This window comes from Dermochelys coriacea, chromosome 3, assembly GCF_009764565.3.
Source record: "Dermochelys coriacea isolate rDerCor1 chromosome 3, rDerCor1.pri.v4, whole genome shotgun sequence".
NCBI lineage: Eukaryota > Metazoa > Chordata > Testudines > Dermochelyidae > Dermochelys > Dermochelys coriacea.
This window is the reverse complement of record NC_050070.1, coordinates 204,287,475-204,302,420: the sequence shown is the minus strand read 5'-3', so window position 1 is coordinate 204,302,420 and position 14,946 is coordinate 204,287,475. Positions and strand designations below refer to the sequence as shown.

The following is a 14,946-nucleotide window of genomic DNA, read 5'->3' as shown; positions in this document are numbered from 1 at the left end:
GTCCGTGCAGAGCCCCAGTGAAGTCAGCTGGGTTCTACACAGATGTTATGGTCCACCTGTGTTGATCCATCTGCAGGGTCAGGGCCCCTACATATTCATGCATGTATGCAACTAATATTAAGTTAAAAGGATCTTCACATAGGGAAATATGTCAAGCAAAAATCTTGGAGAAGTGAAGATGTAACAGAGAAGGGGGGAAACTTGCAGTCAGAAAATTACATCTATCTCACCGTAGGCATAGCATGTAGATTTATGGCAAGTTTTATGTGAAATAATTCCACCAAAGAATTCTGTTTTGAAAACAGTTCAGGGTCAGCTCCTCAGCTAGTGTAAATCTGCATAGCTGCACTGATTTCACTTCAGTGGAGGGAGCTATGCAAAATATATATTAGTTGAGTCTCTGGTCCATAGAGAATGACAGGCAGTGTGATCCAAAATAGGCCGGAATGGTAAAAGTCCAGGGGGGAAAAATGACCCTAGAAAAAATTTTTTGTCCAATTCTTGCAGTCCACATTTTTCTTTTCTTTTCTTTTCTTTTTTTTTTACCCCTTTCATTTATAATGTAAAATTATCTGGAAGACAAGCACACAGCTGTTGCTGACTGCTTTGTTGTGTATTAAAAATACCATAATATAGCATGGAGCAAACATAAATCATGGCTTCAAATTGCCTGTGTTTTATTTTTGAATATCACTGGAGCTTTATAGGATTCCATAATAACAGAACTGAGATATATATTGACATTTGCAGTGATTCAGTTATGCCACTTCCGTTTTCTGTAGCCTAGTTTTTTGATCTTGCACATGGGATGATTCTTTGGAGTGGTTATTCCTTCCCCACTGGGAATTACAGGCAAAATATACACAAGCAAACATTTAAATGCAACATTTTGGTGTAAATTTTGCTCTCATACACTTATGTCAGTAAGTCAATGGAGTTGCCGTGTGTCATGGAGACAAGAATCTGGCCCTTTATTACATAAATGATGTACTAATGTTACTGTATGACATTAACACATTGTTTATGTTCTGTTTGTACAGCACCGAGAGCAGTGGTTCTCAACCTATTTACCATTGTGGGCTGTATATGCAGGTCTCTGTGTTATGTGGGCTGCATCCACACAATATATATATATTACCTGTGTGGCCCTGAGGATGTCACATGGGCTGCAGCTGTGTGCTGATTGGGCTGTGGGTTGAGAACAATGGGGTCTTGATGCATGACTAGGGCTCCTAAGCACTATAGTAATAAAATAATAAGTAATAAAATCATTTTTGTAATCAGTGGTGGATTTACTGTAACATTGAAACTTTGCTGTCCTCATTTTGATGGCTCTCAGTGGAATTTTTCATTATTTTTGCTTGTCATCAAGATCTAATCCAGAATAGAGCTTGGTAGGAACCAGACTTTCCATTTCAGGGGAAATTTTATGATTTTGAAATTCTTCTATTCCAAAACCAAATGAAAACAACAGCAACAAAAAATTCAAAATTTTCTGTGAAACAGAATTCTCAACAAATTTTGTTCCTGGTTGATCAAAACATTTCATTTTAATAAAATTGAAACATTTAATTTATATCGCCTTTTTGCTCTTAACTTCTAAAAATGTTTTAAATAAAAACAATGAATTTTGTTTCAAAATGAGTTATCGAAATGAAAAATTGAAAAGTTGCATTCTGAAAGTGTCAACACAGGTATTTTGACGAAAAATTTCCAACCATCTCTAATCCAGAGCCCATTGAAGTGAGTGGAAAGCCACCTCATCACCACCACCATTCACTTTATTAGGCTTTGGACCAGACCCTGTAAGCATTCAGACATTTAAAAAAAACCCTAATTTAGGCCTGGGTCCTGCAGTGAGCTCTCTTCAGTAGACCCCTCTACCCATAGGAAGCCCCTTTGAAGTCAATGGGGTTCACATGTGCTCAGGGGTCACACTTGCAGAGCTCATTGCAGGATCAGGGCCTTAAAAGGGAGGAGTAAAGAGTTAATTTATAATCTAATAAGAGATTTCAGCAAGCCCTACTTATTTTATAAGTACCTTACCATTGTTTTTTAGAAATCTTATATTAGTAATATGGTATGTCATTTTGGGCTGTGTTCTGCAAGGGAATAGAAGGGGTTGTGATGGTGGAACATGTTAAACAAGGGAAATCTAGACTCAGTCTGTGTGTCCATGTGTTGATCAAATAATGAGCATGACTTGGCTGTTTGCACTTCTTTCAGCAGTTTGCAAGATCAACGCTTTGTAAGAATACTAGTTCCTAGCAGTCAGACTTGGCTATCCACGTTGATACCTGCAGCATACTTGTTTGGCTTCAGCAAATTCTAGCTCTTAAATGTTGTGAAGCCATTTTGTTTTATTGTTTTAATTGAAGACAGTGGCTTGTGATCTGAAAGGGAATACTTTTGTCTTGATCGTTCATCCCTCAATCATAAACATACACATTCTCATACTCCTGAGTAATACTGACTGTTTTTCTATTAATGGACTGCAGTGGCACTTAAATACTTTCCAGATGCCTTGGACAACTAGCTATAACTGCAAATCTTAATCTCTGTAATTTAAAAGTATTTTGTATGGTAAATGTAAGGAAAAAAATGGAATACAGTAAATAGTTCAGGAAGCAAATTTAATTGTCTTGGTTAAAATCAGGATGCTTTTAATTTCCTCTGCCACCACTCAGTGAAACAACTGAAGTGAATTATTGTCATTGATCAATAAAACTGGTAGACAGGTTATAGCAATATCACAGAAAACTGTTTTCAAGATGTAGAAGTGCTGTATTCGGCATCATGTGGGCTTAATTTCCTCTTGAGCTGTTTGTTTTAATCCCAATTCAACACAACATCTAAGCATGTGCTTAAGTCGCATTGAAGTCAGTGGGACATAAGTACATGCTTAAATGCTCTGTTGAATTGGAGCCATAATGGGGGATGCAGCCATGTACAACAATAATGAAGGAAAACTGAGTGTATGCTGTCAGACGTGGTAAGACCAAGATGCCTTTTTCATCAAATGAAAGTATAGTGAATTTACAGTCCAGTAGTAAGTGTCACAGAGTTTAAGGCCAAAGGGACCACCAGATCATATGACATAAAAAGAAGCAATGCCATGAATTTAATTGTAACCCTTCTTTGCCCCCACCAATGCCGGTACCTTTAAACCAGATCAATTACTTGACAATTTCCTTCCTTTTGTGAATTTAATAACAGGAAATAAAGTTGTGTTCATCTATTGTCAAAATTGAGACTTCTATAGAAGCTACTGGCATTTTTTAGTTTTACTCAAAGTTCGTTTTCGTTGGCTGAAAATAGTTGCCGCATTTCATCCCAAAGCTCAATTCAGTGGCAGAGTTGTAGTCATCTTGAAACTACTTATTCTATGCTAATGAATGTCCCTGCCTCAAAGAGCTATATGGGTGCACATATAGAGCTCTAGGAGCTACAATATAAATGTTGAGCAATCATTAGTATTTATTGGGATTACAGTAGTACCCAAAAGCCCCAGGAAGGATTGAGTTGCTGTACAAATGCATAGGAAGAGACTATCTTTGCTCAGAAGAATTTAAAATGTGCCTTTTGCTGTGTTGTTTACTGTATGTTTATTGAAATCTGTGTATGAAAAATCTTTTGCTGGTAAGAATAAGATTAAGCTATCTAATGGGTCAGTTTCTGCCTGCAGTGACATATTCCAATATAAACACACATCTTTTTATTCTTCTGAAAACTACTTTCCTTTAGCAAAGGTATTTTGCTTTCCTCTTCTCTAAATAAACCCTTTTTTAAATTCACTGGTATGGAGGAGCATATTTTTTCTGTTCCAAATCAGGTGGATGAATAAGCATCCAGTCCTACAAACATGCACAGCTTGTAGCTTTCCCAACATCTGTAATTCCATTGATTTCGATGGGACCGTTCACATGAGTAAAGTTACTCATGCATAAGTATTAGCAGGATTGAGCCCTAAATTAAATCAAAATTAATGGCATGAAGTGTTCGGAAGTATTCCAGGTTGCTTATTCTCATTGTCTATCTAACAGAAATCCCTAATAGAATCCTATTCTATCCCTAAAAATGTGTTCCCTGGAAAAATATAGTTGGTCACAAGTTGCTAAGAAATCCTGGAATACATAGCAGCCAGGAAATATGTACAGTGCATTAACATTATTTTATAAGTCACAAATCATGAATTATTTATGCCTTGCAGATTAAAATTTAACTATTGCTGTTTTTATTGCATTAGCTTTGAGAATATTGCAACTGCAACAATAGGATTTGTTATTCAAAAGCATTCATTATGGTGCATATCAATGTTTATGCATCACGGGACGGTATGTTGAAGGCATGTTTTATTTGCACATTTTACGTACGCTAGTAATGTACTTCATGTCATGTCAAACGTAATTCACATAAGGAACAAAAGTAAAACTTGATGTAAATTAATGCCAATTGTTACTGCTGGGCTGAGAAGCACACACTCCAACATCAAGGTGAAAGTAACTGCACCGCCTAGCTTTTGCATCCTGTAAAACGGAGCCAAGAGAAAGCTACTCCAGCTGTTTGCTTTGGCCTAGTGCTTCTCTTTAGGTTCTAAAATTTATTTGTAACTAAGTTATACGGTTTAGGTAAACACACATTAAATAATAATAATTTTTAAGCTTCTACTAGACCAGGAGTGTCAAACTCATTTTTGGAGTGGGCCAAATGCCTTTTTTAGTTGTTGTTGGGGCTTTCATTTAGGATTCTATACTCCCCTCAAACTACAGTGGATCTCCCAGTGCTGTCAGTGGAAGATCCCCACAAAGATCAAGGGTGGAATCTGACCTTGATTTAGTAACTACATTTTTAGTTTATTGTTCTTATTAAAGCCACATTCATCAATCGCTCAGTGTGAAAACTAACTTACTCTTAGGACACCCACTATATCTGCCTTGTTTCTTTTCCTTCTCTTTCTTTCTCTTTCTCTCAACTGTTCCCTGTTGTTTTGTCTCCTCCTATCTTTTCTCTGCATATCCTTCCCATTTGCTTCACTTCCACCATTTTCCCCATGTCATACAATAAAATTATCAGTGATTACGTACCATTGACTATTTCATGTGTCACTGTTATGCTCTTAAGTTAACATCACTATGAGATGAATTGGAGCAAAGGAGTTCACACCTCCAAGTTGTTGTTTCAGGCTGTCTGCAGACTAAGGAAGATAGTAGTGCATCATTGGTTTGTAATTGTTTTGCATCTGGGAGGGCTAGAAATTTACTCTAAAGCCACATAACTACATCTAATAGGTCAGATCAGGTCCTCTGGCTGGGTGTTTAACATCATACTACATTATGCTACTAAGACCCCCTGTACTAACTAAAAGGTACCTGGGTAAAGAATTTGGAGTGTACCTACTCTGTATGGATAGGACTTGTAGCAAGGGAAGACCTATACCTGTCACAAGAGACACCAACCTAAAGCTATTGTTTTCCTAGCACTATAAGGGAACATATAGCGGTAGAACAGGTAACACATGCCAAACAAATTGGTTTAGTTTACAGTTTAATTTACTCCATGAATTGTATTGAATCTCAGCATACCACAGTAGGCTAAAAGGTATGAGGAATAGTGGGTAACTACCCACTATATAGACATTTTGGCTCATACACAAAGGTTTGCCAGTTTAGAGGTAGATTCTGAAACACTTACTTGCACTGAACAGTTCCTTATTCCAAGAATAGTCCTAATGACTGCATTGGCACTAGTAGTGGAGTACAGTACTGCTCAGTGTGAGTGAGAATATCAGAATTGGGACATTACTGTGTGCTACCAGAGTTGTTCAAAGCTATGGGATATATCCTGGAGTTACTAAATGGATAACATAGTGATCAAAATCAGTTCCTAGCTACATATCCCTTACTAATGTCTTAGGTAATGTCGTGACTGTTTTAGCATTTTCATCACTTAGGTTTGAAATGAGTTGGCATGAACCATCTGGACCTATATCTAAATCCACCTCAAATAAGGGAGAACCCCATCTTATACCTCTCAGACTGGGCATCGCGGGTATCTTTAACTTCCTATGAAGAAAACTCTTTAGGATGAGGAGTACTAACCTGGGTCATATGGGGCTAGTGGAATTGACATAACCTATTAGATCAATAACTTATTCCTCATTAATAATGATAGCCAGTACTATAATTGATGCATTTATATGGTATTAGTAAACATTTATGGTGTTTTCCAAAGGCTCGAGTCAGTATTATGACACCACTGTGCTGGGGCCTGTACAAACACACGCAAAAAAGACTGTCTTTGCCCCTCAGGGTTTATAGTTTAAGACACAGTGTTAGTGTCTTGTGCATCTAGAGGCAGAAAAGGCCAGAGCCATCAAGCTTCTTTCTTACTGCCATAATATTTAGAGGATGTGTCTAGAGATAGTTGGAAAAATGCAGAATTTTTTGTGAAAAACGATTGAAATTTTTAATCACAAAATTTCAATCCCTCTAGGCTGAATGAAAACCTGCAAGAAGTTCTCAATTTTTGGGGGGGGCCAAAATATTGTCAACATTTCCAAAATTTTAAACCAGATCTGTGTCTTTATTTCCTTTCATGTTCTATATATTTCTGTAAGTAATATCTATACAATTTAAGTATTGCAAACAGTAGAACCTCACAAACTCTCACCATTAATCTCCTAGCCTGGGTATGCTCATTAAAAACCCGCTAGACTCTCTGCTCAACAAAGATTTAACCAACTGTTGCTCTCATGTAGGTAGTGTGGCCTACTGGGTAGAACACTGGATTGGGACTCAGTTTCCAACCTGCCACTGGCCTGCAAGGTGACCTTTGGCAAATTACTTCTCCTCTCTGTGCCTCAGTTTGTCCATCTGTAAAATGGGGGGAATGATACATAACCTCCTCTGTAAAGTGTTTTGGGATCTACAGATGAAAAGCACTGTATAAAGAGTTTTACAATTTAGTTCCTTGGTCTCATTTTACTAATACTTAATTATTTTGCCAAACGTGCTACAGAATATTTACAGTGAAGGATTATCCTAAATAATTAAAATTAAGCCTGTCATGATAAATTAACAAAGTACATTTGGTGACAGCAGTAGCCTCAATAGATTTATAGTCTTTGTCAAGCTTTGTGAATTAGAAGGTAAGAGAGCAAGAGTCAATGAATCTCTCAATAACTAGTGTGAGTGACTGTGATGGTCTGATTTGCAGTTAAGATGAATATGAAGATGATTGGTGCAGGTGGATGAGATGTGTTCTAATGGACTCTTGCTTTTTTTTTCTGTCAGGATGGAGAAGAAGAAAATTCTAATGAAATCCAAAGTTGCTGCTTCAAACCTTCTGAGTGCGCTGCATTCGCTCTATCAGTTTGGCCACCTCTGTGATGTGACAGTCCATACTGAGCACCTAGGGATCCAGGAGGAGTTTCTGGTTCACAAGGCTGTCTTGGCTGCTTCCAGCAATTACTTTAAGGGGCTTTTTCTTCATGGTGAGATGTTGGATGCTAAGAATTGCACCGTGACTCTACAGGACATTTACACAGAAGAATTCACCTCCTTTCTAGAATTTGTCTACACTGCAGAAGTAGAGATTGACGCAGAAAAGTTGCATCGGATGAAGGAGGTAGCCGAGAGACTCGAGTGCAAGGATTTGCTTGACATTTGTGAAGAAATGAAGGCGGAGGGTAGAAAAGCCTTAGATTTGAGTGTCCATTTGAAAGGTCAGATATGTGAAAATGGTGGATCCCAGTGGGTTCATGTCCAGCAAGCAGAAGACAATGAAGTGAATGATTCTTCCCAAATTGGGGCGACATCCATGAAGAGAAAATTTTGGGACAGCAAGAAATGCAGAAAATTGCGACCAGACTATGAGATTGTTGATGGACAACCTGCAAATCCCAATAAAGGCGGGACAGATCTTCTGGAGTCGAAAGCTGGGATGGCAAAGTCAGACAAACAAAACAAAATAGAGACAGGTGAGATGGTTAGCATGGATACAGTCAACCCAGAGGAAAATAAGACAAGCCATTGTGCCCTAAACCGGTCAGACTCAAAGGAAAACTGCATAGTGATCAAAAATGTGCTCCCTGGCCAGGAGGAGGATGAAAATAGTTTAATTTCTGAGCTCCCCAGTAAAACTGAGCGCAGGAAATCACCTCGCAACGTATCAAAAGTCTTACCACAAATGTACACGTGTGAGAAGTGTAACCAGTCATTCCATTTCATCAAACACTATCAGTCGCACATGGAGCTGGAACACGACATCAACATAGTCCTCAAACACAGCTGCAATATGTGCGACCAGCTCTTCTCAAATCGCCAGAACCTCATGCAGCACTGCCTCACGGTTCACAATGACGAGAGACGCTTCCCCTGCGTGTTTTGTGATAAGAGGTTCAAGCGCCGGAAGGATATAAATGACCATATCCGGAGGGTGCATGAAAAGAAAAGGAATCCCCAGGAGTGTCCGTACTGCAACAAGGTTATCAGCTCCAAATGTGGCCTGACAGTTCACATTCGAACCCACACTGGAGAGAAACCTTATAAATGTGAACGCTGCCCAGCCAGCTTTGCTCAGAGGTCTGCTTACAATACCCATGTAAGGTACAGCATTTTGTGTGTGTGTGTGTGTGTGTGTGTGGACGTTGAGAGAGGGGTATTTTCAAGATCCTGATTGCTTCAGAGCTAGGTTCTTTGGGCACTTGGAAGGCAATAGGAGTCTTTCCATTGACTACAGTAGGCTTTGGGTCAGGATATTATCAGTTTGCAACAGCTCTGGGCTGATGTTTTCAAAACCATGCAGGGGATTTAAATGCATTGGAATTATTGGGAGTTGTGCAGCTAAATCCCTTTTAATGGCTTTGAATGTCTCAGCCTTTGGGTTTCAAACATGAGCCCGGGAGAACTGAGATGTGCTAAAAATGAGCAAAACCTGGCTAACGATGATCACAAATCTATTTTTATTTGATCCTATGCCCTGTAGGCTGTGTCTAGGTCGTGTTGGCTTTCACACAGGCCTTTTCTGCACTGACTGACTAGAAACAAATCAGTAACATTTCACAGCAGTCTCCAGATCTGCAAACAGACAGAATTTGATTTTTATGAGAGCATAAATATAGAATTCCCATTGACCCAGGACAGAATTCCTGACTTTCAGCTGTTACAGCCCTCCTGACTCCTGAACTGATTCCAGGACCCTCTTCAGACTTTTTCAGAGATTCAGTCCTCCTATTATGACCCTCATACTCATACCTCTGTCCTCTGCTTCCCCAGCCGTGGAAAAGGCCAAGTCAAATAAGTGACATACATGTTTTGGGAGGTCCGAAGGTATTGGCACTATTAAATATGGAAAAGAAATGTTAGGTTATATGAGAGGTATTTAAATATATACGTTTTTATTTTTCTCTTCTCCGGAGTCCTGTACAGTTGAAATCCTGGGCCCAGATCTGTTGTGTTGGAGTCAACTCAAAGCAGCCCTAAAACTGTAATAGTTGCCAATAAGAGGATGGTTCCAGTATGGAGGAATCCTTTGTTGAGACCATGCCACCATAATGCCCCTACTTCACCGTGCTCCTTGTGGATGTATAGGGGGTATATCCCTATACTCCCATTTTCTGACTGCCATAACCCATGTTGGAGTCATAGGCAGCTGACATAAATTAGAGCAGCCACCAGGACGAAACTGGCCTGATGATTAGCCTGTTGAATTGGAGATAGTTCACCTCCCAATGACTTCATAAATATCTGCTTCAGTTACCTTTGGTAAATGAAATAACCAAACAGTCATTCATTTTCTGATATAGCTGTAAAACTAATCTGACATTTTTTCAAAATAAATCACTTTAAAAATGCATAGTGCGTACCTTCTAAAAATGAAACCTACATCTATCTCTGAGTTGTGAAAAATATGTATTAAGGTTATAACAACCAACAAGAATGCACTTTTATGTAGAAAACCATGATTAAATCAAGTCTTCCTGACTAATGATTTAAATCATATCCACCCTGCTGTATTATCTTCCCAACAGGGAACTAGGACACAGAGAAATTGCTCATGATGAAACAAGAAGCCTGTAGCAGATCTAGGAATTGAACCCAGATCTTCTGAGTCCAGTCCCGCACCTTCACCACAAGACCATGCTTCCACTCAAGCATGAGGATTATTGACCCCTGTAACTTTATCCTAGCTAATGCAACTACAGAGAATAATTTTATCCCTATATATATATATAATTCTTTCTTAAATGTTATTAATGCATTTATTAATCAATAACATTGACACTTTAAAGAATCCCCTCATGAGATTACATATGTAAAAAGATACCATCCGTCTGTTTCTGAAGAAAATCTGCATGCAGAGACTTTTGTGTGACACTGATGTGTGTAGTGAGAAAGAAACAAAGGTACTAAGGAAGAGAAATGTGATTGACAGAAAGAATTAGTGTGTGTATATATATACTATATAGTATAAACAGTGAGCTCAAAGAAGAGGGTTCAATGAGGCTAAATTTTAGGAAAATGCAGACTGAACACATAGGAGTAGAAAAATAAATGAAGTAGTACAGTAGGAGTGAAATTCACAATAGCAGGATGAGCAGATAATTCCAGACTTTTAAAGCATTTACAGTTGCACAGTATCAGTCTTTCGTGTGCCCAGCACACAAACTGTAATTTCTCAAAAGAATGCAGTGTGGCACTCTGTTTCATGTTCTGTGTTCTTATCATCACCTGCAGAGGGAAAGCAGATCAATCTCGTGCAGAAATCTCCCAAATAATTTGTTTTAAATTTGTGGTTATTAAGAGTTCAAATTTAGACTATGCAGGATTACCAATTTCTTTGAGACAGGTTTTGATATACTTACCCTTATGAACACTGAGATATCTCTTTCTGGTCTTAAATAAATAAGAAAACTGTTGGTGCTGCAATTTATACAAATAGAGATGTTGCAAACTGCTAGTATTTTTATAAGAAAATGTTTGTGTTATGTTCTTGTTTATTGGTATTATGATAGTGCCTAAGGGTTCTAGTTAAGTATTGGGATTCTGTTGCGCTAAGTACTGTAGTAACACTGTTAAAAAGACAGATTACTGTTTGTGCAGATAGTCGATTATGGTAAACAGATTTGCTTTGTATAATTGCATGCACAAAGTAGGCATGTCATTGCATAAAGTTTACACCTTCAATGACATTTCTAATTTGTTTAAAAACCAAACACTGCATATCTTTCCATAGGTTTCAGAGTAGCAGCCGTGTTAGTCTGTATTCGCAAAAAGAAAAGGAGTACTTGTGGCACCTTAGAGACTAACAAATTTATTAGAGCATAAGCTTTCGTGAGCTAGAGCTCACTTCATCGGATGCATCCGATGAAGTGATCTGTAGCTCACGAAAGCTTATGCTCTAATAAATTTGTTAGTCTCTAAGGTGCCACAAGTACTCCTTTTCTTTGTACTGTAAGGAGAGTGATCACTTAAGATAAGCCATCACCAGCAGCAGGGGGGGAAAGGAGGAAAACCTTTCATGGTGACAAGCAAGGTAAGCTATTTCCAGCAGTTAACAAGGAACAGTGGAACAGTATCTGAGGAACAGTGGGGGGGAGAAATAACATGGGGAAATAATTTTACTTTGTGTAATGACTCATCCATTCCCAGTCTCTATTCAAGCCTAAGTTAATTGTATCCAGTTTGCAAATTAATTCCAATTCAGCAGTCTCTCGTTGGAGTCTGTTTTTGAAGCTTTTTTGTTGAAGGATAGCCACTCTTAGGTCTGTAATCGAGTGACCAGAGAGATATCTCCCCTCTGTTTTTTCCACCAAATGCATCCGATGAAGTGAGCTGTAGCTCACGAAAGCTTATGCTCTAATAAATTTGTTAGTCTCTAAGGTGCCACAAGTACTCCTTTTCTTTTTGCGAATACAGACTAACACGGCTGCTACTCTGAAACCAGAGAGATTGAAGTGTTCTCCAACTGGTTTTTGAATGTTATAATTCTTGACGTCTGATTTGTGTCCATTCATTCTTTTACATAGAGACTGTCCAGTTTGACCAATGTACATGGCAGAGGGGCATTGCTGGCACATGATGGCATATATCACATTGGTAGATGCTCAGGTGAACGAGCCTCTGATAGTGTGGCTGATGTGATTAGGCCCTATGATGGTGTCCCCTGAATAGATATGTGGACAGAGTTGGCAACGGGCTTTGTTGCAAGGATAGGTTCTTGGGTTGGTGGTTCTGTTGTGTGGTTGCTGGTGAGTATTTGCTTCAGATTGGGGGGCTGTCTGTAAGCAAGGACTGGCCTGTCTCCCCAGATCTGTGAGTGATGGGTCGTCCTTCAGGATAGGTTGTAGATCCTTGATGATGCGTTGGAGAGGTTTTAGTTGGGGGCTGAAGGTGATGGCTAGTGGCGTTCTGTTATTTTCTTTGTTGGGCCTGTCCTGTAGTAGGTGACTTCTGGGTACTCTTCTGGCTCTGTCAGTCTGTTTCTTCACTTCAACAGGTGGGTACTGTAGTTGTAAGAATGCATGATAGAGATCTTGTAGGTGTTTGTCTCTGTCTGAGGGGTTGGAGCAAATGCGGTTATATCGTAGAGCTTGGCTGTAGACAATGGATCGTGTGGTATGATCTGGATGAAAGCTAGAGGCATGTAGGTAAGAATAGCGGTCAGTAGGTTTCCGATATAGGGTGGTGTTTATGTGACCATCGCTTATTAGCACCGTAGTGTCCAGGAAGTGGATCTCTTGTGTGGACTGGTCCAGGCTGAGGTTGATGGTGGGATGGAAATTGTTGAAATCATGGTGGAATTACTGTATTGTAACAGTGAACTCAAGATTACGCTGAAGTGATGAATCCCAGTTCTGCTTTCTTATCCACCTTTCCATGCACATGTCCTGTGTGAAAACAATGGGAATTTTTTCCATGTATCTTAGAGCTGAATAGTGCCTTTGCATTGTGGGGAAATCACATATGGCCTACAATGAAATTCTTAACCTTTCAATTAAAGTGAAACATCGGTTTTGTTGGTTGAGAATCACACACAAATTGTTTCAGGGTCAAATGTGGCAAATACAATGTGCTTCTTTAAGGAGGTACTAAGGGTCAAATGCAGTAGATATTTAAAAGTATGCCATTTAGTATTTAATTGCTCTTAATTTAATTAAAAGTAAAGCAAGAGGATGTTAAGTTGTACTTGTAAGAACCCATTTGTTAGACTGCATTTATAGTCATGATATTAATCAGGTAACACACAAGTTTGCTTTAGAGAGAGTCCTTTCCTGATGGCCTTCTGGTTTTAAACTTCTGCCAGTCCCTCAGTGTAATATCCATTGCTAGCTGTGAAAGCAAGGATACCCAATGGTTTAAGTAATGCTTCTACAGAATAACTTGCATAAGACACTTCAGTTGTCGTTAATTATCTGGTCTCACCTTTCTACAATATTTCCTTGCTCTCTTGTTCTAGATGTTCTACTAGTTTGTGAAAGGCAACATTAAAATGAATATGAGAAACCCGATTCCTTCGGTGTGCATGCATATAAAACCAGGTGTTTAACCTACTATGGTTGTGTTCTGTTTTGAACAGAAAAATACATGAATCTGGGCAAGACAGGAAGCTTATGCCAGTCTACTGGATGATAGTTCCACCTGCAGAGAGACCAGATGCAACGTACTGTGAAACAGATATTAGCAAAGCAAGATGGGATGGGGCAGATACTGGGTTGCGAAAAGCTACCAGGAGCAAAGAAGCCATGGACGAGGAAGAACCAGGGAGCTCATCTAATGCACAAGTGGATTGCTGCAATGAAGGGGAAGAAAGGAAGGGGCCATATGATGAAGCTGAAGCTAACAGAGAAGATGAAAATGAAGATGGGGATGAGGATGAAGAAGGAACTAATGTGAAGGGGGAAGAGGAGGGAGATTACAATGCAGTTTATTCTGAAGCAGATGGTAAACATAACGAGGATGTTAGTACAGATGATGACGATGACTCCTCTAATGATAAAGATGCTGAAGAAAATGAATCGGGTGAAGACTTTAAAATAAAGAAGGTAACTAAGGCCCGAGTAACTAAGAAGTCTGCCTATGTTATAACATGTGATAAATGTGATGAGCAGTTCGTCTCTCGGAAAAAATACGTGGATCACTGCAAAGATGTCCATCAGTCCTTGCCCGGTAAAGTCTATCAGTGTGATATCTGTAGCAAGTCATTTGCTAGCTACAACAGCTGGAAAGAGCACAGAGCGTGTGTCCATACTGAAGAAAGGCAGTTTGCCTGCACCCTCTGCAATGCTACGTTTAAAAGAAAGAGAGACGTGAGGACACATTATATGCGGAAGCATGAAGGGAGAGTGAAGCGCCCACTGTGTTCGGTCTGTGGGAAGATTCTGAGCTCTCGAACTGCATTGGTGTTTCACATGCGGACACATACAGGGGAAAAACCCTACGAATGTAGCATTTGTCATTCCAGATTTGCACAGCCATCACAGCTTAAGATCCACACCAGGTCAGCCTACAGTACCGCTTCTCCCGTTACTGAACCCTGCATGCACCCTGCTTCAGCATTCCTTCCCTTGGACGACCCACTGTCCCCCAGTCATTTTTCTGCAGTATCCATGTAATAGAGGAATGCTTGGATTTATGTTGGCCTGTAATATCAATGAATAACAAAGTGTAGTTCTTTTATTTATGTAAAGTTGTTTGTCTACTCCAGGGTCATTATCTCACCCTTGGGAAAGACTTAAAACATAGCAGTACCATTCATACATAGGCAAACATATAGGGATTACTTCCAAATAAGATTGAGCCAGATCCTCAGCTAGTGTAAAAAATGGCAAGAGGGCAAGAATTGCTCAGTGGTTAGGGCACTAGTCTCAGATTTAGGAGGCCCAGGTTCAATCCCGTTGTCTGTCACAGACTTTGTATGTGACCTTGGGCATGTCATTTAGTCTCT

At 39.4% G+C, this 14,946-nt stretch overlaps 1 protein-coding gene across 5 annotated transcripts in view; it reads left to right on the top strand.

Annotated features, from left to right (window-relative positions):
* The window catches only part of LOC119852601 (GDNF-inducible zinc finger protein 1-like), a 28,997-nt gene that overhangs the window by 3,668 nt on the left and 10,383 nt on the right, over nt 1–14,946 (top strand). For all 5 annotated transcript variants that reach the window (XR_006280386.1, XR_006280387.1, XM_038393993.2 and 2 more), the window contains exons 2-3: nt 7,293–8,606; nt 13,579–14,499. Coding sequence is in view for 3 of the 5 variants with exons in the window: in XM_038393993.2 (XP_038249921.1) it covers nt 7,293–8,606; nt 13,579–14,499 (2,235 nt within the window). In the remaining 2 variants the exon portion in view is untranslated. The remainder of the gene's footprint in view (nt 1–7,292; nt 8,607–13,578; nt 14,500–14,946) is intronic.